The following is a 21,934-nucleotide window of genomic DNA, read 5'->3' as shown; positions in this document are numbered from 1 at the left end:
TATGACTAAAGTAGAACGGCACGAACACAGACGTCTGAACAGACTGTTTCTATTGTGGTGATTCTACTCATGCTATTTCTAATTGTCCTAAACGCACTAGGCGGTTCGATAGCTCTGCCGTTATTGGTACTGTACAGTCCAAATTCCTTTTGTCCATTACCTTAATGTGCTCTTTGTCATCATATTCTGTCATGGCGTTTGTGGATTCAGGCGCTGCCCTGAATCTGATGGATTTGGATTATGCTAAACGTTGTGGATTTTTCTTGGAGCCTTTGCGGTGTCCTATTCCGTTGAGAGGAATTGATGCTACACCTTTGGCCAAGAATAAGCCTCAGTACTGGGCCCAGCTGACCATGTGCATGGCTCCTGCACATCAGGAAGTTATTCGCTTTTTGGTACTGCATAATTTGCATGATGTGGTCGTGTTGGGGTTGCCATGGCTACAAACCCATAATCCAGTATTGGATTGGAACTCTATGTCGGTAACCAGCTGGGGTTGTCAGGGAGTACATGGTGATGTTCCATTTTTGTCTATTTCGTCATCCATTCCTTCTGACATCCCAGAGTTCTTGTCGGACTTTCAGGATGTATTTGAAGAGTCCAAGTCTGATGCCCTACCTCCGCATAGGAATTGTGATTGTGCTATCGATTTGATTCCTGGTAGTAAATTCCCTAAGGGTCGTTTATTTAATTTGTCCGTACCTGAACACACCGCTATGCGCAGTTATGTGAAGGAGTCCCTGGAGAAGGGACATATTCGCCCATCGTCGTCACCATTGGGAGCAGGGTTCTTTTTTGTAGCCAAGAAGGATGGTTCGCTAAGACCGTGTATTGATTACCGCCTTCTTAATAAGATCACTGTTAAGTTTCAGTATCCCTTGCCATTGATTTCTGACTTGTTTGCTCGGATTAAGGGGGCTAGTTGGTTTACTAAGATTGATCTTCGTGGTGCGTATAATCTGGTGAGAATCAGGCAGGGAGATGAATGGAAAACGGCATTTAATACGCCCGAGGGTCATTTTGAGTATCTGGTGATGCCGTTCGGACTTGCCAATGCTCCATCTGTTTTTCAGTCTTTTATGCATGACATTTTCCGTGAGTATCTGGATAAATTCTTGATTGTTTACTTGGATGACATTTTGATCTTCTCAGATGATTGGGAGTCTCATGTGAAGCAAGTCAGAATGGTTTTCCAGGTACTGCGTGCTAATTCCTTGTTCGTGAAGGGATCAAAGTGTCTCTTCGGTGTGCAGAAAGTTTCATTTTTGGGGTTCATCTTTTCCCCTTCTACTATCGAGATGGATCCGGTTAAGGTTCAGGCCATCCAGGATTGGACTCAGCCGACATCTCTAAAAAGTCTGCAGAAATTCCTGGGCTTTGCTAATTTTTATCGTCGCTTCATCTGTAATTTTTCTAGCATTGCCAGACCATTGACCGATTTGACCAAGAAGGGTGCTGATTTGGTTAATTGGTCTTCTGCTGCCGTGGAAGCTTTTCAGGAGTTGAAGCGTCGTTTTTGCTGTGCCCCTGTGTTGTGTCAACCTGATGTTTCTCTTCCGTTCCAGGTCGAGGTTGATGCTTCTGAGATTGGTGCAGGGGCGGTTTTGTCACAGAGAGGTTCTGGTTGCTCAGTGTTCAAACCATGTGCTTTCTTTTCCAGGAAATTTTCTGCTGCTGAGCGTAATTATGATGTGGGCAACCGAGAGTTGCTGGCCATGAAGTGGGCATTCGAGGAGTGGCGTCATTGGCTTGAGGGTGCTAAGCATCGCGTGGTGGTTTTGACTGATCATAAGAACCTTACTTATCTTGAGTCTGCCAAGCGCTTGAATCCTAGACAGGCCCGTTGGTCGTTATTTTTTGCTCGTTTTGATTTTGTGATTTCATACCTTCCGGGCTCTAAAAATGTGAAGGCGGATGCTCTGTCTAGGAGTTTTGTGCCCGACTCTCCGGGGTTATCTGAGCCGGCGAGTATCCTCAAGGAAGGAGTCATTGTGTCTGCCATCTCCCCTGATTTGCGGAGAGTGTTGCAGAAATTTCAGGCTAATAAACCTGATCGTTGTCCGGCCGAGAAACTGTTCGTCCCTGATAGGTGGACTAGTAAAGTTATCTCTGAACTTCATTGTTCGGTGCTGGCCGGTCATCCAGGAATCTTTGGTACCAGGGAGTTGGTTGCTAGATCCTTCTGGTGGCCATCTCTGTCACGGGATGTGCGTGCTTTTGTGCAGTCCTGTGGAATTTGTGCTAGGGCTAAGCCCTGCTGTTCACGTGCCAGTGGGTTGCTTTTGCCCTTGCCGGTCCCGAAGAGGCCTTGGACACATATTTCGATGGATTTCATTTCTGACCTTCCCGTTTCTCAAAAAATGTCGGTCATTTGGGTGGTCTGTGATCGCTTTTCTAAAATGGTCCATCTGGTGCCCTTGGTTAAATTGCCTTCCTCCTCTGATTTGGTGCCTTTGTTCTTCCAGCATGTGGTTCGTTTACATGGCATTCCTGAGAATATTGTTTCTGACAGAGGTTCCCAGTTTGTCTCGAGGTTCTGGCGAGCCTTTTGTGGTAGGATGGGCATTGACCTATCTTTTTCCTCGGCCTTCCATCCTCAGACTAATGGCCAGACCGAACGAACCAATCAGACCTTGGAAACATATCTGAGATGTTTTGTTTCCGCTGACCAGGATGATTGGGTGTCATTTTTGCCGTTGGCTGAGTTCGCCCTTAATAATCGGGCCAGCTCGGCTACCTTGGTCTCTCCATTTTTCTGCAATTCTGGGTTCCATCCTCGTTTCTCTTCAGGACAGGTTGAGTCTTCGGACTGTCCTGGTGTGGATTATGTGGTGGACAGGTTGCAGCAGATCTGGACTCAGGTAGTGGACAATTTGACCTTGTCCCAGGAGAAGGCTCAGCTTTTCGCTAATCGCAGACGCCGTGTGGGACCCCGACTTCGTGTTGGGGATCTGGTTTGGTTATCTTCTCGTCATATACCTATGAAGGTTTCCTCTCCTAAATTTAAACCTCGTTTTATTGGTCCGTATAGGATTTCTGAGATTCTCAATCCGGTGTCTTTTCGTCTGACCCTCCCAGACTCCTTTTCCATACATAATGTATTCCATAGGTCGTTGTTGAGGAGATACGTGGCACCTATGGTTCCATCTGTGGAGCCTCCTGCCCCTGTTTTGGTGGAGGGGGAATTGGAGTATATTGTGGAGAAGATTTTGGATTCTCGTGTCTCTAGACGGAAACTCCAGTATCTGGTCAAATGGAAGGGTTATGCTCAGGAAGATAATTCCTGGGTTTTTGCCTCTGATGTCCATGCCCCAGATCTTGTTCGTGCCTTTCATGTGGCTCATCCTGGTCGGCCTGGGGGTTCTGGTGAGGGTTCGGTGACCCCTCCTCAAGGGGGGGGTACTGTTGTGAATTCTGTGGCTGAGTTCACTTCTGTGGTCACAAGTGGTATTGCAGTCTCTGGGCTTCCTCCCTCAGGTGTTTTGGTGAGCTCATTGGCTGCCTTGCTATTTAGCTCCACCTGAGTCTGTCTTCCTTGCTCCTTGTCAATGTTCCAGTGTTGGATCTGAGCTACTGCATCTTTCCTTGGGCCTGCTGCTCTGCTAGATAAGTGCTTCTAGTTTGTTTTCTGTTTTTTCTGTCCAGCTTGCTATTAACTTTTGCTGGAAGCTCTGAGAAGCAAAGGGGTGCACCGCCGTGCTGTTAGTTCGGCACGGTGGGTCTTTTTGCCCCTTTGCGTGGTTTTCGTTTTAGGGTTTTTTGTAGACTGCATAGTTCTCTTTGCTATCCTCGCTCTGTCTAGAATATCGGGCCTCACATTGCTGAATCTATTTCATTCCTACGTTTGTCTTTTCATCTTGCTAACAGTCATTATATGTGGGGGGCTGCCTATTCCTTTGGGGTATTTCTCTGAGGTAAGTCAGGCTTGTATTTCTATCTTCAGGCTAGTCAGCTCCTCAGGCAGTGCCGAGTTGCATAGGTAGTTGATAGGCGCAATCCACTGCTGCTTATAGTTGTGTGAGGATAGATCAGGTACTGCAGTCTACAGAGATTCCACGTCTCAGAGCTCGTCCTATTGTTTTTGGTTATTGCCAGATCTCTGTATGTGCGCTGATTACTGCACGCTGTGTTGCCTGATTGCCAGCCATAACAGGCAGGTCCTTGTCACATACCATCCTTGCACCGGAACCTGCCGCTTGCATGGAGCGGTTACTGGAGCGTGGGGAGGAGCGGGAAAGACGGCGGAAGGTGAGTATATAATGATTTTCTTTTTTGTATTATTATTTTTAACATTAGATCCTTTTACCATTGACGCTGCATAGGCAGCATCAATAGTAAAAACTTGGTCACACAGGGTTAATAGCGGCGGTAACGGAGTGAGTTACCTGTGGCATAACGCGGTCCATTACCGCCGGCATTAACCCTGTGTGAGTGGTGACCGGAGGGGAGTATGCAGGCGCCGGGCACTGACTGGGGGGAGTAAGGAGCGGCCATTTTCTTCTGGACTGTGCCCGTCGCTGATTGGTCGTGGCTGTTTTCCCGCGACCAATCAGCGACTTGGATTTCCTTGACAGAGAGAGGCCGCGACTAATGAATATCCGTGACAGACAGACAGACAGACAGACAGACAGACGGAAGTGACCCTTAGACAATTATATAGTAGATGGGGGGCCCTACATACATTTTTTTTTAGGGTCCCCCATTTTAATAGCCGGTAAAGGCTAAATATACAGTTGTGAGCTGATATTAATAGCCTGGGAAGCTCCATGGGTATTACCCCCTTCCCAAGCTTTAAACATCGGCCCCCAACCTTCAGTTTTCCCTCTGCTGGTTACGAAAACTATTAAATCTAACCTGTCACTCTGATTTTACTGTATGCGGCACATGAATTGCCGGCTTTCAATAGGACACCGGTGCGTAAAAATCAGACACCACTCACATGGTCCAAGTGCGGTGCAATATTTTTCTCGCACCCAAAGGCTTGAATTGGCGAGTCTTCGTGACAATCGCTGCATGCTGCGATTTTAAACGCACGGCGAATATGTCTGAAAAAATAAACGCTGATGTGAGCTGCCCCATAGATTAACACTGGGCCGAGTGCTATGCGATGATTTGTCGCATAGAACTCGGCCGTATTCTACTTTAGCATGACTCCGTCCTAAGTATTTGTCCTTTGACTCTTGCCCATTGAAAAGTCTAGCACATGACTCTTCTACATACACTGGCTGATAATCTGTCAAATTCCCATCATTCAGATTAATTGTGTACCGTGAATGGGTTAAGTGACCGAACGATGGGTGCGCTTATCGCTCATGAAACCATTTATTCGTCCTATACAAACACTATTCTCGTCCTACACAAACACTTGCCTGAAATCATTTGCTGGTTGTGAGATACGATCACATTCTTCATCATTTAAACCATTATTTGCACATGTATAGAAATACTTTTAGGGTATGTTCACATGTTGAACAATTGCACCAGGTTTTTTTTCTAAACCAAAAACCAGAGTGTTGGCAGGAAAAACTCCTGTGTACAATATGCGCATGTTGTTGCTTTCTTAAGTGAGTTTTCACAGCGTTTTTTCACTCACACACATGAATGGGTTAAAAGAGCTGATAAAAAAAATGCAAAAACAAGTGATATGCTGCGTTTTGGCAAACACACAGCAAGGCTCAAAATACACGTAGAATAAAAAAAAGCATGCGTATTTTAGAAATGTAATGGATTATGCTGGTTCTGTAAAATGCTGCGTATTTTACGAAACAAATAAGCTGCGTAAAAGACGTCATGTGTGAACATACCCTTGATACTATAGATTCTCGGCAGCATTTCTGTATCTATTAGCTAAAGTGGGTTACTTGTATTTTTACATTGTGTTTTTTAATGTGTTTATATCTATTGTCAGTATGTCATGTTTTAAATAAAGCCGCTTTGTTTTTGAAACTTCCTGGTATTTAGATTTGACAGAAAACTTTATTGATACAGTCATGGGCGGATTACATACATTCTTAAGGCAATTCCGCTACGGAAATGGAAATAAAAATCAATATACTTTTTTGTAGTAACACATTTTGGCATCTAATCCATGTCTACAGGGAAACTCCACACATAAAAGTGTACCTGCAAGAGAAATTGATATGTCGCAGATTTCATACACGCACCGCAAGTCAAATTACGCTGTGTAAAAAAAAAAAATCTAAAAATCCCATTTACTTGTCTGGAACTGTAAAACGACACTTTTTCTTGCGCAACGAAAATAAGCAGGGTCAAAGACTCAACATGGGAACTTAAAAGGGGTATTTCCATCTACCCCACCCAAGATCATATCCCAATATGTAGTAGGTGTAATAATAAATTAGCAACGCCTCCAATTGGAAATGTAGTATAGTTCTTCTGATTCGCTAGGTCTCTTTCCTCAGGTGCAGGTCCTTGAAGTAGCCTAGATATTCAAGGTTATGACCATTAGCAATTAATGGTCACTATAAGTGGTCGCACCATGGATACCTAAGCTACTGCAATGCCCTGCATATGGGGCAAGCGACATAGCGAATCAAGAGAACTATACTACATTTCTAATTGAAGGTGTTTGCCATTACCACTATTACTGCACCCATTACATATTGGGATAGGATCACAGAGATGGGAATACCTCTTTAACCATAGACCTCCTCCACTTGTCCATAGAAAACAAGTATGTGAAAAATTGGCATCAGTGTTTTCCATCAGCACGTCAGTGTGTCCATTTTTACCATCTGTCTGTCATTCATATTTTTCCACTATGGCGAAAGAAATGACAAAGCTTCTCCTATACTTTGCAGTGTTAAACACTTACAGCACAAGGATGGTACACTGATCTGAGGCATCCAAGGCTGTACATGGTTTTCAAAGACTCAGACTTGAATTGGTCCCTGTCATCTGTGCTGCCGGAAAAACAGGCATGTCGCTGTGTGTTTTGCACGTTCTCATGATCTACCGTACATAAAAACATGAACACGTGTAAAGCAGCATTTATTTATATAATTGCCTTGTAATGTTTTCATTTCCTGTTCTGGCCAGATGTCACCATATCCCAGAATTCTAAGCGGAGGAAGCTCACCGATCACCATATTGGGACACCCAAGTGATGGGTGTCTCAATATGGAAACTGCTGCTGGTACCAACCTATTGTGTGGTACCACCAGCGGAACACCGTCACACCACACTCTATACGCTGTACGCACCTCACACACTCACGCAGCCTCTTGCGCGGTACCACCAGCGGAACACCATCGCGAGCACACCGCCGCGATCAGCTGAATGATTCACTGACTGCCGCCATCTTTGTACAGGAGGAACGCATGCGCAGTTTAAACCCATTACTTGCCAAATTAGACATTTTCATCTTACGGATTTTTCAGAAAAGGGCGTCCCAATATTCAATTAAAAATGACAATGACATGATTTCCTATTTTGAAAACATTCATTTTACAAACACAACACAAAAAATTCGACCTAATTATAAAATCTTAGTTGCTGGAAGCAAAAGATTAGGCGTCCCAAAAAAAAAAAAAAAAGGACATTGGTAAATAATGGGTTAATGTGACCGCCGCTATCTGTCTGCACAAAGATGGCGGCGGTCTGATTTACTGCACCTGTGCGAATTACGCGCAGGTGCAGTGAATCATTCAGCTGATCTCAGCGGCAGATGAGCGACGTGTCTACAGGCAGAGGAAGCCAGCCACATTAAAGGGGTTTTCCCACGAACGAAAGCTCATTTTAAAAATTGTCTGTGTCTGACCGTGTACGGAGCATACCACATCTCCTGGGCAGGGGAGGAAGCAAAAGACAATACTGACATTCCAGCAGTGGATCGCAGTGGATTCATTTTGTGAGGTAAAATATTTCACTGACTGTTTTTAAAAAATATTTTACCTCACAAAATGTATCCTCTGCGAACTCCTGCTGTAATGTCAGTATTGTCTTATGCTTCCTCCCCTCCCCAGGAGCTGTGGTATGTTCGGTACAAGGTCAGACAATTTTTAAAATGAACTTTTGTTCATAGGAAAACCCCTTTAAAAAGCAAATATCAACGCCAACATGGCTCCTCCTAAAAAGTACACCAATGTCAATGAAAGGAAAGCAGCAAAGGCACAACGTCGAAGACAACAAAGGGCAAATGAGCCTCCTGAAGGGCAACAGCATCGCTGGGACAAAAACAATGCATATAAGTGTAGGCGCTAAGCACATGAGTCCCCTGATGCAAAAGTCATTAGATTATCACAGGATGCCATTCGGCAACAACAGCGCCACATGCCTGCCCCCAACGTGACATTACCGCCCTCCCGATGCATCGGGCCTCGATCTAGTAAGTTAGGTAAATGTGGTATCTGTGAAAAAAAAAAAAGATACCACATGTACAGGAAACATGGACGTGTGAAGGAGGCCTTAGGTTACTTGCATATTGCATTCTGGCACCTGTCGGGGCTTATGTCCAAACTTCTGCAAAACGGAGGTTGGACGTATGTGCTGATAGGGCCATAGACTAGAATGGTGCCAACAGAGTGAATGTGCGCTCTGACGTGCATAATTTTTGGTTTTTGGGAGTGTAGGCCTACTGGAGGCGGACATCCAGATCTAGACTATGTTTGAATGTCAACCTCCAGTACGTAATCACTCCTGAAAACGATGAATGTCAGAGAGCATCTTCGCTCTGCCGGCAACATTATAATCTATGGCCCCGTCGGCGCATACATCCGACTTCCGTTTTGGAGAGAGGACTTGGACATAAACCCAGACAGGGCCACTGAACAGGTACCAGAACACGATGTGAAAGCACCCTAACCTACAAGTGGTGTTCCCCCTTATCAGGACACCTGAATGGAGCATTAATAAACTATAGGCCCAATGCAAAGCACGCAGGTAATATTTTCATGGCCCTAAGGTAAACTAGGCTCCTGAAGAACCATACAGGCCTGTATTGTGATCTGACTGAGCTTCTAAAAATCTGAAGTAATAGATCTTTCTCTGACAAAGCCAATATATCCAGGACGTTATTATATTACAGTATGGTTTCCTTCTGGACATGGAGCTGAAGTAGACGCCTTAATGTAATGTGATAGACCTGAGCGCAACAACCAACTAAAAGGAAGATCACAAGGAGCAATATTGGAAGTGGCACTCTAATAACACGCTGGCCATCTCTCAGGAGAAGCCGGGTCTTCCCTGCTGACTATCAGGTTACTGTATGAGAAGATAAAAGAAAAAAAAAAAAAATCACAGATTTCTTCCAAGATGTCGAAAAATTCCAGCAAGAATTTGCAAATACATTAAAGGACTCGTGTGAAATACACCTGGAGATGTTCCCCTACAAAGCCTGTCTATAGCACAGACATATAATAACCAGCAAGGAGCTACCACGTCAATACGTCAAATTACCACCATTAGCAACCAGAAAAGTTGTAGCACTGCCGACTGTGTGAGGACTAAAGGTACCGTCACACTCAGCAACTTTGCAAAGAGAACGACAACAATCCGTGACGTTGCAGCGTCCTGGATAGCGATCTCGTTGTGTTTGACACGCAGCAGCGATCTGGATCCAGCTGTGCCATCGCTGGTCGGAGCTAGAAGTCCAGAACTTTATGTCGTCGCCAGTTCGGCGTGTATCGTCATGTTTGACATCAAAAGCAACGACGCCAGCAACGAGCATAGGGCCCCTAGATGTGTGTCGGATCGGTACACTCCGGCTGTTTGACATGGAGCTAACAACCAGCGAGAACGATAAGTGAGTCGCCGCTACGTCACTGGATCGCTCCTGCATCGTTCTGGAGCTGCTGTGTTTGACGTCTCTACAGCGACCTAAACAGCGACGCTGCAGCGATCTAGTTTAGGTTGGCTCGTTGTCTATATCGCTGCAGCGTCGCTGAGTGTGACGGTACCTTAAGCTGAGTCTACACAAAAGACACCAGAAATCCAGCTTATGTTAAAGTGCTCATATACACCAAGCGTTTTTTTTTTGTTTTTTTTTTTAATTTTCTCTCCAAATGGGAAGAGAGAAGTGGGCTGCTGTTCGATATCACAGACTATAGCTAAACTCCGATGAAAATGGAAGGATGAGGCATTGAAAGTCATCACCGACATCTGAGAGTAACCAGTTCGGCTAAAAGTGATGGGTTCGAGCAACTTTCCTCAAACATGTATGGATTCTTGTAAAAGCGTCTGTTGGAATCTTATGTTTTTGCCCCACACAGACAGACGATTTTAACACATTTATGTGGATCTGCCAATGGCCTGCAGAAATCCCATGTGGCTAGCTTTACAACCAGACATGTTGGCGTTTCTGCAATAGTTTTATGTGGCCACTGAGTCCATGGACTGGCTGCAGCAGTCATGTGCAGGTACAGCAACTCATTAGAAATTGTATTATTTTTTTGTTTTACAAAAAGTATTTTCAAAAGTAATGATTAGTCATCTGTTAAATCCCCCGCCAATACAGTGACAGCTAGGCTTTCTATTTTCCTGCAGTAAATGTGATACGATGATCATGCACACGTGACAGCAGTCATATTGGCCTGTGTAGCCCAAGGCCCCTGAGATCAGTGCCTGGCTGCCACCACATGCCTGTGGAAAAACATTATTACTAGATCATTGGAATAACCAGGTAAGAATATGGTAGGTTGCCTACAAGTGCCTATACTTAGGATAAGTACCGTAATCCACATCAGATCAGCATGGGTCTGAGGTATCCCTCCCCACAAGAATCAGAGGGGGTTGCAAACAGATGATATGATCTGGAGGATAGGTCATCAACATATTGGTCCTTGACAATCCGTTTAACATGTTCCCTGCTTTTAATACATTTCTTACAGCATGAAAACCCTATTATGAACCTTACAATACCTTTAAAAAGTAATCTGTCAGAAGGTTATTGTTATGTAATCTGAGAGCAGCAAGGGGTAGGAGCTGACACTGATTCCAACAATATGTTACTTGCTGGCATTTTTATAGAATCACAGTTTTTCAACTACAAATCAAGCAGTGCTCAGAATGCTGAGCCCTGTATAATCCCACCCATATTACTGATTGGCAGCTTTCTGTCAATGTGCAGTGTACACAGAAAGCAGTCAAACAATCATGGGGGATGGAGTGACACAGAGCAGTTGACTAGAAGGCACAAGACGCCTAGCTCTGTAGTTATAATCTCCTGCTGATAAAACACTGATTTTATTGAAACACGCAGCCTAGTAAGTGACACATCATTGAAATCAGGAACTCTGCCCCTACATCATACTGCTCTCAGATTTCATACCAAAAACTTGCTGACAGATTCCCTGCATCAATAATTCTAATTATTGCAAGTCAGAGGCATGCCTTTACAATAGCTGAGATGCATTAGCGGTACTCATGGTGCCACTGTCTGATGTTTGGCCTTGGACTTTTAGCAGACAGCTCTGTCAGCTCAGTAGGGTAAGTAAGTGAGCAATCAATGTTGCAACAAAAACAATAGAGTGCCAACACCATTTACTCAACACATCGCTCGCTGTACTATCACAGGACACTGCGTCTGTAGAATTGTTTTCTGTGCATAAAATAATAACATATAAAGTATGAAAAAGAAAGTTTTATGAAATACTAGAATGCTCATGCTTCGTACTAAGAAGGTACTGTATGACCCCCATGGGAGGCAATGAGAACTGTACTGAAGCCAAAAAATAAACAGAACGGCGCACATAAACGTTCTTATTAGGAAATAAAATGGTCATTGCAAAATCATCCAAAAACTTATACATGAACTCCGGCACACAGTGTGATCTTAGATAAATAGATAGGAAATCACATGAAAATAATTACATTCAGTCATTATTCAGCAGCCGTCTATCCACAAGATGAACCAGAATTTTAATTTTGACTATAAGCAATTCTTGGAGGTAGAGTCGGTGCAAATAAATTTCCAGGACACGATCCATGAGCCATGTCAGGAATATTTGGCTACCAGAGAGGAGCCCTGATTAGTGATGGGCGGACCCAAACAGTAAAGTTTGGGCTCCGTACTGAACACCTAATGTTTGAATTCGGCACCCCAAACATAGGCCATTTCCCACGCTGTCATCTGCACGACAGTGCGAGAAACACCGGCAGCTCTGATCGGCGGTAAGAATGTTACCACCGATCAGAGACAGTGGTTCATCTGACAGCCATCATCGGCCGTAAAGTTTACCTCTGGTCACAGAAGTCGTAGGCTGATGCGAGTAGCTCTCCCATTAGCCTACATCTGCTGTTACTAATAACAGCGAGAGAAGGAGCGGCTGATGGGAGTGTTCGTCAGCCGGTGCCTGCGCTATACATACATTTTTAAAAAAGTGACACGGGGTCTTTCTAGTTATGATAACCAGCATGGCAAAACTGACAGCTGCGGGCTGCAACCCTCAGCTGTAAGCTTTATCATGGCTGGATATCAAGAATAGAGGGGTCCCCACAGCATTTTTTTTTTTTTAAATCATTTAAATTATTAGTGGCAGCAGGTATAGGCTGATGGGAGTAGTACTCATCAGCTGACACCTCTGTGACTGGAAGTAAACTTTTTACCGCCGGTCACAGCTGCAGGCTCACATTGTTATTTGACAGTGTGGGAACCGCAGCTCTCTGACTGCCATTATTAATCTTACACCTATCAGAGCCAGTGTTTTCCGTGCGGTTATGCACATAACAACATGGCACACAATGGTTGTTCAGGCCCCCTATTCATCTGAATGGTGTCCGGGTTCGGGTGCTGTTTTGGTATCTGAACCAAACTGTTTTTAAAAATGTTTGTCCGAACCCGCTGGACCCGATCGTCATTAGCCCTGAGGACCACCAACTACCTACCAGCATCCATGGCTCTTCTTCTAATTAGCCGATCCTGCTGTGACGTCACACGAGTCGCGCCGCAACAATGATGTCACGCCAGGCCGGCTACTGATAAGAGCAGCAGATGCTGTTGGATAGGAGGATCTCAGGGCTCCTGTCCAGCGAGTCCTGCAAATCACTTCGAACCAACGCTACCTGGAATCATCAAAAAAACAAACAGAATTTCCCAAACAACACTGACTATTTTCTAGCATAAAGACATCGGTTTTCATAGAAGGTGAATACGAAGAACACTTTTAATAAAGACGACTCCTGAAGCGGCATGTAGACATTTATCATCTATGCATCTGTATGGCTTAAGACAGGACCCGACAAAACCCAATGCTTCCACCAGGAGCCAAAGGCCAACAGTGAGGCATCAAGCTTTCACAGACCACTCCTGACGGGTAAAGAAGAGTGGAAGGTTTATTGCAGCAATTTCTGTGATTCCTGCATTTTTCCCCGCTGCACTCTGTGTCTGCAGCCAAAGTGCGCAAAAGCAACCGCTTTGATTATTGCGTTTTTGTGGTGTGTTTTTTCAATGCAAATTTGATGCAGCATTTTTTAATGCATTTTTTGTCTATAGAAATATATCAGAAATGGACGTGTACTCTTCTAGTCACCCGATAACTGCAGCCAAACACAGGTCACATCAGTCCTTTGACTTCTGAGCCATCTCAGAACGCAGATGCAGCCTGCGCTGGTTCAGCAGAACGCTGGAAGGTAAAATGCCACCAATTTATATTGGAAGCACATCCAAGGGAGAAAAAAAAAAGTTTTTCTATAATAGGACAATCTATTTAAATACAGTTAAAAGGTAACCTGTCAGAAACCCTACCCCAGCAGAAAATGTGTGCAAGATAGGCCAGGGTGTGAAAGATACCTACTTTGGAGCCATCCGCTGCTCCATCACCTGTAAAAATCCGCAGTGGACCCAGACTACGTGTGCACATAGCCTAAAAGTCTCCTCACGTTGGCATGTCACTCTCCACAAGGAGAAACATTACCTCTTGGATTCCGGTCAGACGCCTCTCACCCAGCCAAACCAGATCTCACACTTTGCACTGATAAGGGGCACCCCTGAAACACCATGTAGGCAAATTGAGATTCTGGTTTGGCTTTTATCCCAAGTCATGTAGCAAGGCTCTTTAAAGGGACGATTGTGAGACTTTTAGGATTGCGACTTCCAATAGATGGAGCTAGAGTTCCAGTACTCTTCCTCTCTGAAGAGGCAATTTGGATAATGTATAGGGTGAGACATCAGTCTAGTCAAGCTTCACGAGGAGAAGGTATCAAGACTGACTAGTCAGGTCAGTCACCTCGTTTCCAGCCACCATGTTTTGTATGAAATGATAGAGGAGGTATAGACGTATAATATTGACTGCACTGCTGTTGAAGTAGAGTATTTCCACACTGTTGGAGAAGTTCAGGTAGTTTTGTATTGATGCGTTTCAGGTTTCGGACTGAACCCTTTTCCCAAACAAACTACAGATTTGTTTTTTCTATGAAACGTTGTGGCCTTGGTACAGGCAGCTGGAAACAGCTTAGGCTACGTTCACATTTGCGTTGTTGTGTGTTCCGTTGGCGATTTTTGGCCGATTTTGGACGCAAAAAAAATGCAACTTGCTGCGTCCTCTGCACCCTGACGCTTGCGCCAAAAAAGACGCACGCGTCACAAAACGCAAGACAACGCATGTCCATGCTCCCCCATGTTAAATATAGGGGCGCATGACGCATGCGTCGCTGCGGTTGCGCCCGACGCACCGCAAATGTGAACGTAGCCTTACAGGTATGTCGGGAAAAGAACTCGTGCTGTTTGAACAGAGCCTTAGAAAGTAATGGTGGAGGAGGGAGTAGAGTAAAAATACACCCAGAAAATATAAAACATTGCAAGAAAAGGTTCGATAGGTGTAGCCTACCATTTACACAACTGGTACAGAATCGGTCAGGCACGTTGGGAATCGTAATTTCACAAAAGCTGTGTCCTTCAAAATGTAACAGTCATGCAGCTACCAAGAGACCCCCTGCCGCCACAATCCAAGAACAAAACACAACTTTTTACAGATCTAACTAATCGATCGCCTGACTGAACCGCAGCAGTCGTCCTACCACATGATACACAATGCCGCACTTTGCTGGCATTATTACGAGATCAATGCGCCACAGTACGATAATGGCATCATGTAAAAAGCCAGGTTGTCTGCAGGGCTATTATTGAGTCAATTGAGGTGAGCAGATTTCGGATGTACATTAAAGTTAATGGAGCCTTATGAATGAATGGTCAGCATCTCTCCACTGTAAAGCGAGGCCTTCTGAACAACCGGACACTTTCAGGACATTGATTAGCTGAAAGATCTGCTCTCCTGCAAGTTTACAGCCCTCAGATGAACCGACCGCTTCAATAAAGTAAAAAATGTTTGCACAAAGACGCGGCACTAAAAATAAAACTGAACATGATGGGATGACGTCTTCTTTCCTGTACTGAGAGTCCAATACACCACAATAAAAAGTGAAAAATGTTATATTTTCATATAATTTACAACATCACATCCAAATAACTCGATCCAATGATGGCTTCATTCAAAAGGTTACTGAAGGTCACAGCAGCAACTGATGAGAGTACTACTCTCATCATCCTACACCTGGTCTTGCCGATAGCAGCGAGAGCAGGTAAGGCTAATGAGAGTATTCACTAGCTGTCGCCTGTGCAATAAATAAATAAAAAGTGTGGGGGTCCCATCTGATGGGATGCAACAGTCAGCTTTATATTGGCTGGTTATCTAAAATACAGGGGTAACCACACTGTATTTTTTAAATTATTTAAAAAAACAGCGAGGGGTCCCCCTATTTTTTTTTTTTTTTACAACCAGACAAACTAAAGCAGAGAGCTGGGGGCTGGTATTCTCAGACTGGGATGGGGGCCATGGATATTGGCCCACCCCAGCCTAAAAATAGCAGTCCACAGCTGTCCCAGAAAAGTCGCATCTATTAGCATTGAAAGCAGGCAACACTGATAAGACCACTCAGTCAGCACTTCAGCAATACATTAAAAAATGGCCTCTGTTTTTGATAACCAACCAATAAAAAGCTGACAACCGGTGGTTGCAGCACGTAGCCGTCAGCTGTACCTAAAATGGTCATCAAAAATAGAGGGGACCCCACACCATTTTTTAAAATTATGTATTTATTAATTGCACAGGCACCGACTGACAAATACTCTCATCAGCCTTGCCTGCTCTCGCTACTATCAGCGAGAGCAAATGTAGGATGATGAGAAAAGTACTCTCATCGGCCGAGAGTGGGAAACAACAGATGTCGGACCCCAGACCTGAACATTCATGGGTTCGCCCATCACTATTACTTAGGTTTTTGCACCAAAAACGCAGCAAAACCTGATACCTGCGTTTTTTGATGCGTTTTTGCACTGACTCATTGTTTCCTATGGGTGAGAAGACGCTGCAAATACGCTGAAAGAAGTCACATGCTGCAGTTTGCAAAAACGCGTTAGTTTTGCACTGTCGTGATAAAGTGGTGAGGGGTTCATATCTAATGAACTCCTTTCACCTCACTGATGTCAACGCGAGTGTGAAAAAGTTCTCATGCCCGCAGTGCCATCAGAAAGTTCACTGAAGTTCAGAGCAAATGAATTCAATTCAACTAAATTACATCAGCACGGGCGCTGTGGGAAAAGTTCGAACGACGCTGAAGAAATGGAGTTTAACTGAATTCATTGGCTCAGAACTCCGATGACCCTTCTGACAGCACCGCAAGCGTGAGAAAGTTTGTCAGTGAAGTGAAAGGAATTCAGTGATATGAACTCCGCTCAACTTTATCACATCACCGCGAGTCACTGAACAAGCACGTGCAGCTCAGTGTCTCTGCTGGCTGGCAGGCTGTATTGTCGTATCACGCAACAATTCAGCCTGCCATCTAGATCTATCAGAGCTAGACACATCGCTGGACAACTGAATTATCTTTGGGGACAAGTGAGGATGATGTTACCTTAATATTTTATTTACAGGGGACATGGGCTTCAATGGATTGGGTGTAAAGGCGAGTATAAATGTTCTGGGTTCATTTTTAATTCAATACAGAGTCTGTGTCATTTGTTCAAATAAAGCCAATACAAAGCTGATATCAACCACAATACTATCACCTCACTTGCCACCGCACCAAGGTAAGTGGGAAGAGCGAGCCTAAGCACCAGAATTGGCGCATCTTATGGATGCATTTTTCTGGAGCGGCTGAGAGATTATGTTTTTATTCTGGGACGGAGCCAATATCCATCGCCCCTTTCTAGCCTATTAATATCAGCCCACAGCTGTCAGCCTAGCCTTTCTTTGCTGGTTATTGGTTGTAGGGGGAAACTAGGTCAATTTTTTTTGGGGGGCCCACATTTTAATGACCAGAAAAGGCATAGTAGACAGCTGTAAGCCAATATTAATAGCCTGGGAAGCTCAATGATTATTATCCCCTACCAAGGCTATAAACATCTGCCCCCTTACCCTCTGCTGGTTAATAACATTTCAGGGAATCCTACGCCATTTTATTCAGAAAATGTATTCAGCAATACGATAAATCTACAGAAAGCTACACAGGCAAATCACTGATTATATATCTCACTCAGATATATATATATATATATATATATAGATGGATAGATATACATATGTGTGTGTATGTTAAAAAAAAAAAAAATAGCATGGCATTCGCATGTAAATCGGATGTTATTTGGATGCTAGATTATAGAAACAGCATGACACTCGTGCTACTTTTCTGGACCGATATCGGACTTTTTTTTTACGGTGATGGGTATGATTTTTTTTTAAAGGGACTGTCTCAGCAAAGAGCCACTGCTCAAACTAAGTACTGCTGCTCGGTGCTTCATGGTGGTGCCCATCATTTAACTACATCTCCCACCTGGTTGCTTTCCCTCTACCTCTACCACCCCTTTATCTGACTGACAGCTCTGTCTTCATGGAGCCAGAGAAGGATGGAGATGGAGGGGAAGCAAGCAGGTGTAATGTATATAAATGACTGGCTTCGCCATGGAGCACCTGAACTTGGCTGGAACAGTCATTCTGTGCTGACAGAGTCCCTTTAAGCCTCTGGCAGATGCCACTAGCAAAAATATGGCATTCAGGGTCTCGCTCTCTTTCTTGGTGGCATTTTATATATTTCTTTTTGTTTTCAGTACGGATGCTGTGTTTTGTTCCGTATGGGAACCCAAGTGCAGGCACTGATAAGGTAGCCATAGTGGATGTCCAGTGCACTGATTACTATGGAATCTGATGGGGCCAGCCAACATTTCCAGGACACAAACCTCCATTTGGAAAAGCAAACGCACCCTTTAGGGTAATAACAGCCTGCAAAGGCTCCCGTTACATGGTCCAGGAGACTTTACAAGTGGTGCAGGAGACCTTGCAAATACCAGTTTCCATGTGTTTATGCCACCACTTTACACCTACATGAGGCTGGACCACAGGCAGCCAAAAGATGTGACAAAACCATTAGCATAAGTATTGCATCGCTTTTTTTTTTTTTTTTTTTTTTAACTATATCGCAAGCTTCATCCACCTTTTCAAACACAACTGTAATGGATGAAGCCATTCGTTGGCTTCAGGAATACGGCAAACCCCAAACTTTTTATATATTCACGCACAGACATTGATAAATCCATAGACCTGTTAACCAGGTGAAAAGTGTTCAGCTTTTCCTCTTATTTTATTCCCACTATTCCCCTGTATATTACATTGTTTTGGAAATCTGACATAGGGTTCCAGAGATCTGGGGCTTTTACCGGCCTATTTTTATGAACTTTATCGAGGGGGCGGTGCTCACAGTAATGATAATGCAAAACTTCCTAAATACACGCCCCAGAGGATCCTGTGAGCCTCATCCCTTTGTCATTAAAGAAAAAGTCCCCTATATCTGGAATCATATGGTGGATTTGGATGCCCCCCCCCAGAAAAAAACAAAAAACAACAAGATGGAATACTAATGGGAGCAGTGGAATTAAAATAAGAACAAAAACTGTCCACTTGACCGGACAGGTCCCATTCAATTCTATACAGCTCTATAGACCCTGGTGCTCATTAGTAAACAGACCTCCACCTCCATTCACTGCCGTCCCCGAGATCTGTTTAGGGACCGAATTACAATATGCAAATTTAGAAGCTTTCAGCCCTGAAACAAACATCAGCATTTTTTTTTTCAATCCTGGAAAACTCCAAATTTTTTTTTTTTCACAGCCCCGATTAATTCATTCCTTAAACTTTTACAGACCAGGACGTGTGAGCAGCCGATGATATCAGTGGCGTTATAATTGTGCAGTCATTAGAATAATTAGGGCAACGTGTCGAGAAAAGAAAGCCCCTCGACGGCAAGCGAGACGTCCAGAGCGTGGGAAGTTTTCTTGACTTCTGTCCCCAACTTTGTTGTTTGAGGTTAGCCACTGTGCGGATCCCAGGGAACCATTGTAAAAGCAAGCATCATAAACCTGGGGGGGGTACTGACCATTTCTTAGTGCACTCCACCATCAGCTCCTGATACGATGCCACAAACTGAAATTTGGAAGCGTGTTTGCCCACACGCTGCAACCTCTTCCACACCGACGCCATGATCCAGGAACAGCTGGGGGCACTTATTTAACAAAAATTAAAAAAAAAAAGTTTAAAAAAAAAAAAAAAAATCAGACGTCTTTTCTTTAGTAATCCAAGCAGGATGGTCTACATGGGGGGACAGAGGTGGGCGAACACGGGCTGTCGTCCAGCAGCACTCAGCCGATCCCACTTTACAAGGCAGACAGCCAGCTCAGGAGACTCCTGCATGGCTGAGGGAGAGGAAGTCCCCAGCGCACGGAAAGTCAGCCCTCCTCCCCGGCAAAATGACGTGGACTCTGTAGAGCTAGACTGGAAAAGACAAAGGAGGAAGAAGGGAAACTGCAGTTAATATTTGACATCATGCAGCAATTTACTCCTATGAAATGCAGAGCGAGTCCAGCGTGATCCCTTACAAAGGGACGGACAGTGTGTGCGAGCCCTCCTCCTCCTCCCACATAGGAGAATCAATGGCAGGAATACTCCGCACACCTTCCTACACGGCAATTATAGGGAGGGATCCGCCGCATAACATTATATAGTAAGGGCCGGGCTGCACCCACAAGAAACACCTCATTATAGCGCGGGGCAACCTCGCTCCCCAGTCCATAGACGGGCCATTACCACCAGGTCAGACTTTTCGTCTCGCCGTCACCACCTGTGTATGGCATCAGAAGCTTCCCCATAATCAGTCACTATGTTTAAATCACTAAGATACCGCTCCCACGTAGCGTTTTTGTCCGCCGCATTTCGGCCTCGCTCACACGCTGTGCTTCGCCACTGTAAAATAGAAACGCTGCACTTTAAAACAGCAAAGTGATTGAGATTTCTGAAATCTTGTGCCGCGGATTTTTCCTTCTGGATGTGAACCATCAAAGTGTTTTGGGTTTTTTTCTGATCTTCAGGACGTTTATTCTTTCAGCATTTTTCACCCATTCGAATCAATGGGGGAAAAAAAAATGTCAAAAATGGAAGTATTTCACACAGCATATTAATTTGGTTTTTGGTGCAAAAAAAAAAAACTTGTTGCAAATGTTCGGCGTGTGCACATAGGCTTACGGGTCAGGAAAAAGCGATGCGACTTCATGACACCTCATGTAACGATGCGATTGGGCAGAGCCTGGTTTTTTTTTGTTTTTTTTTTACTTCCAATAGATTTTTGTTACAGACATAAAAGCGCCGCAACAAAGACACAAAGAAAGGTGAAAATCCACCTGTCCCGCAATAATCAGATCAGATAGTTATTTCATATTTTACCGTAATTTAGCCACCTGCAGAAAAAAAAAAGTATTTCTGCACGTGTGAACATGGCCTTACGTTCCACAGATGTCGCACAACCGAAAACAATGATGCAACTTGTGGGCGACTACTTTAGAGCTGCATTATTTTTTGTAAGTCGCATGCCACCTGCACCGGTCGGTGACTTGTGACCAACATGTGCGACTTGTTGTGTTAGATGGCGGATCACTAGCAGAGATGTCGCCGCACTCTCGGCGTTACCGTGCAGCCCTCACTTCACGTGGCGGGTGGGATAGGATCAGAGAGACCGCCGATCATAATCTTACAGTGGGGGGGGATCACTGGGGTGGGCGGGCTGGATACCGGAGCATACCCACTGACACCCATGTCCATCCTAAAACTGGTCCAACGCATTTCGGAAGCTGTCGCCCATTTTTGTTGCCCGGTGCCAACTAATAACCGGTGGGGGATGAGGTCTATGGCACATAGCGATGCCGGCGGGTCTGGTCCATGGACTTTGTCAGACTTTGATGTCATGTGTGGGGACCCCCTCCTGCTGTCACTACAAGCTGTCATCTGACATTAACCCTTGCCTGCCACAGACGGGTACAGAGAGGCAGGGCAGAGGCTACAATCACACCATCAGCAGCAGAATAAGAACATGCAATCTGCTTACCTCCTGCCCACTGGGGCATTTAATCCCTTAGCCCTGATCGTTAGTGTGGATCCTCCATGCCAAGGTGCCCACCATTACCGATACAATCCCTTCTCCTCCTCCAGGCCAGGAATAATTGGTATGCAGACAGAAAGGTGCAGCCCCCCTCCCGGCCCTGGAGTCCAGCACAAGCCTCCGTGCGAAAACCCTCCCTGCGAGCTCCAGCCGCTGCACCGCCGCCACTGCCGCTGCCGCTGCCGCTGCCCACATTGGGCACTCAGCAGCATGGATACGGCGCAGCGATTGGACCGCTGTGCTGTCACTCCATCTGTCATCCAATCAGCGCTTACCCACAATGGGGCGGGGCTTAGCAGTTCTTTAAAGGGCTATGCTTAAAGAGAAAAAAAACCTGACCGGCCCCGCCTACTACACGCAGCGATATGATTGGTCGGCAGGGCAAACTGACAGAAGGTTGTTTATGGTATAGAGAGCGCTGATTGGACGCTTGACACGTCAGTCAGAAAATCTGGCACGTTGTAAGATTTGGCCGCTAGTACTGGGATCATTTTATTGACGG

General features: G+C 44.8%; 1 protein-coding gene across 7 annotated transcripts in view; it reads right to left on the bottom strand.

Annotated features, from left to right (window-relative positions):
* EHBP1 (EH domain binding protein 1) overlaps positions 1 to 21,628 on the bottom strand; it is a 473,001-nt gene extending 451,373 nt beyond the window's left edge. For 6 of the 7 annotated variants that reach the window (XM_069768687.1, XM_069768690.1, XM_069768688.1 and 3 more), the window contains exons 1-2: positions 21,379 to 21,625; positions 19,381 to 19,775 (exon numbers count right to left, since the gene is read on the bottom strand). In XM_069768687.1, the coding sequence (XP_069624788.1) occupies positions 19,381 to 19,484 (104 nt within the window). In that variant the 5' untranslated portion in view covers positions 19,485 to 19,775; positions 21,379 to 21,625. Of the gene's footprint in view, positions 1 to 19,380; positions 19,776 to 21,378 lie in introns of all 7 variants that reach the window. The other variant, XM_069768694.1, reaches the window with a different exon arrangement.
* Positions 21,629 to 21,934: the final 306 nt, after the last annotated feature.

This window comes from Ranitomeya imitator, chromosome 5 (genome assembly GCF_032444005.1).
Source record: "Ranitomeya imitator isolate aRanImi1 chromosome 5, aRanImi1.pri, whole genome shotgun sequence".
Lineage (NCBI taxonomy): Eukaryota > Metazoa > Chordata > Amphibia > Anura > Dendrobatidae > Ranitomeya > Ranitomeya imitator.
This window is presented reverse-complemented; position numbering and strand designations above follow the sequence as displayed.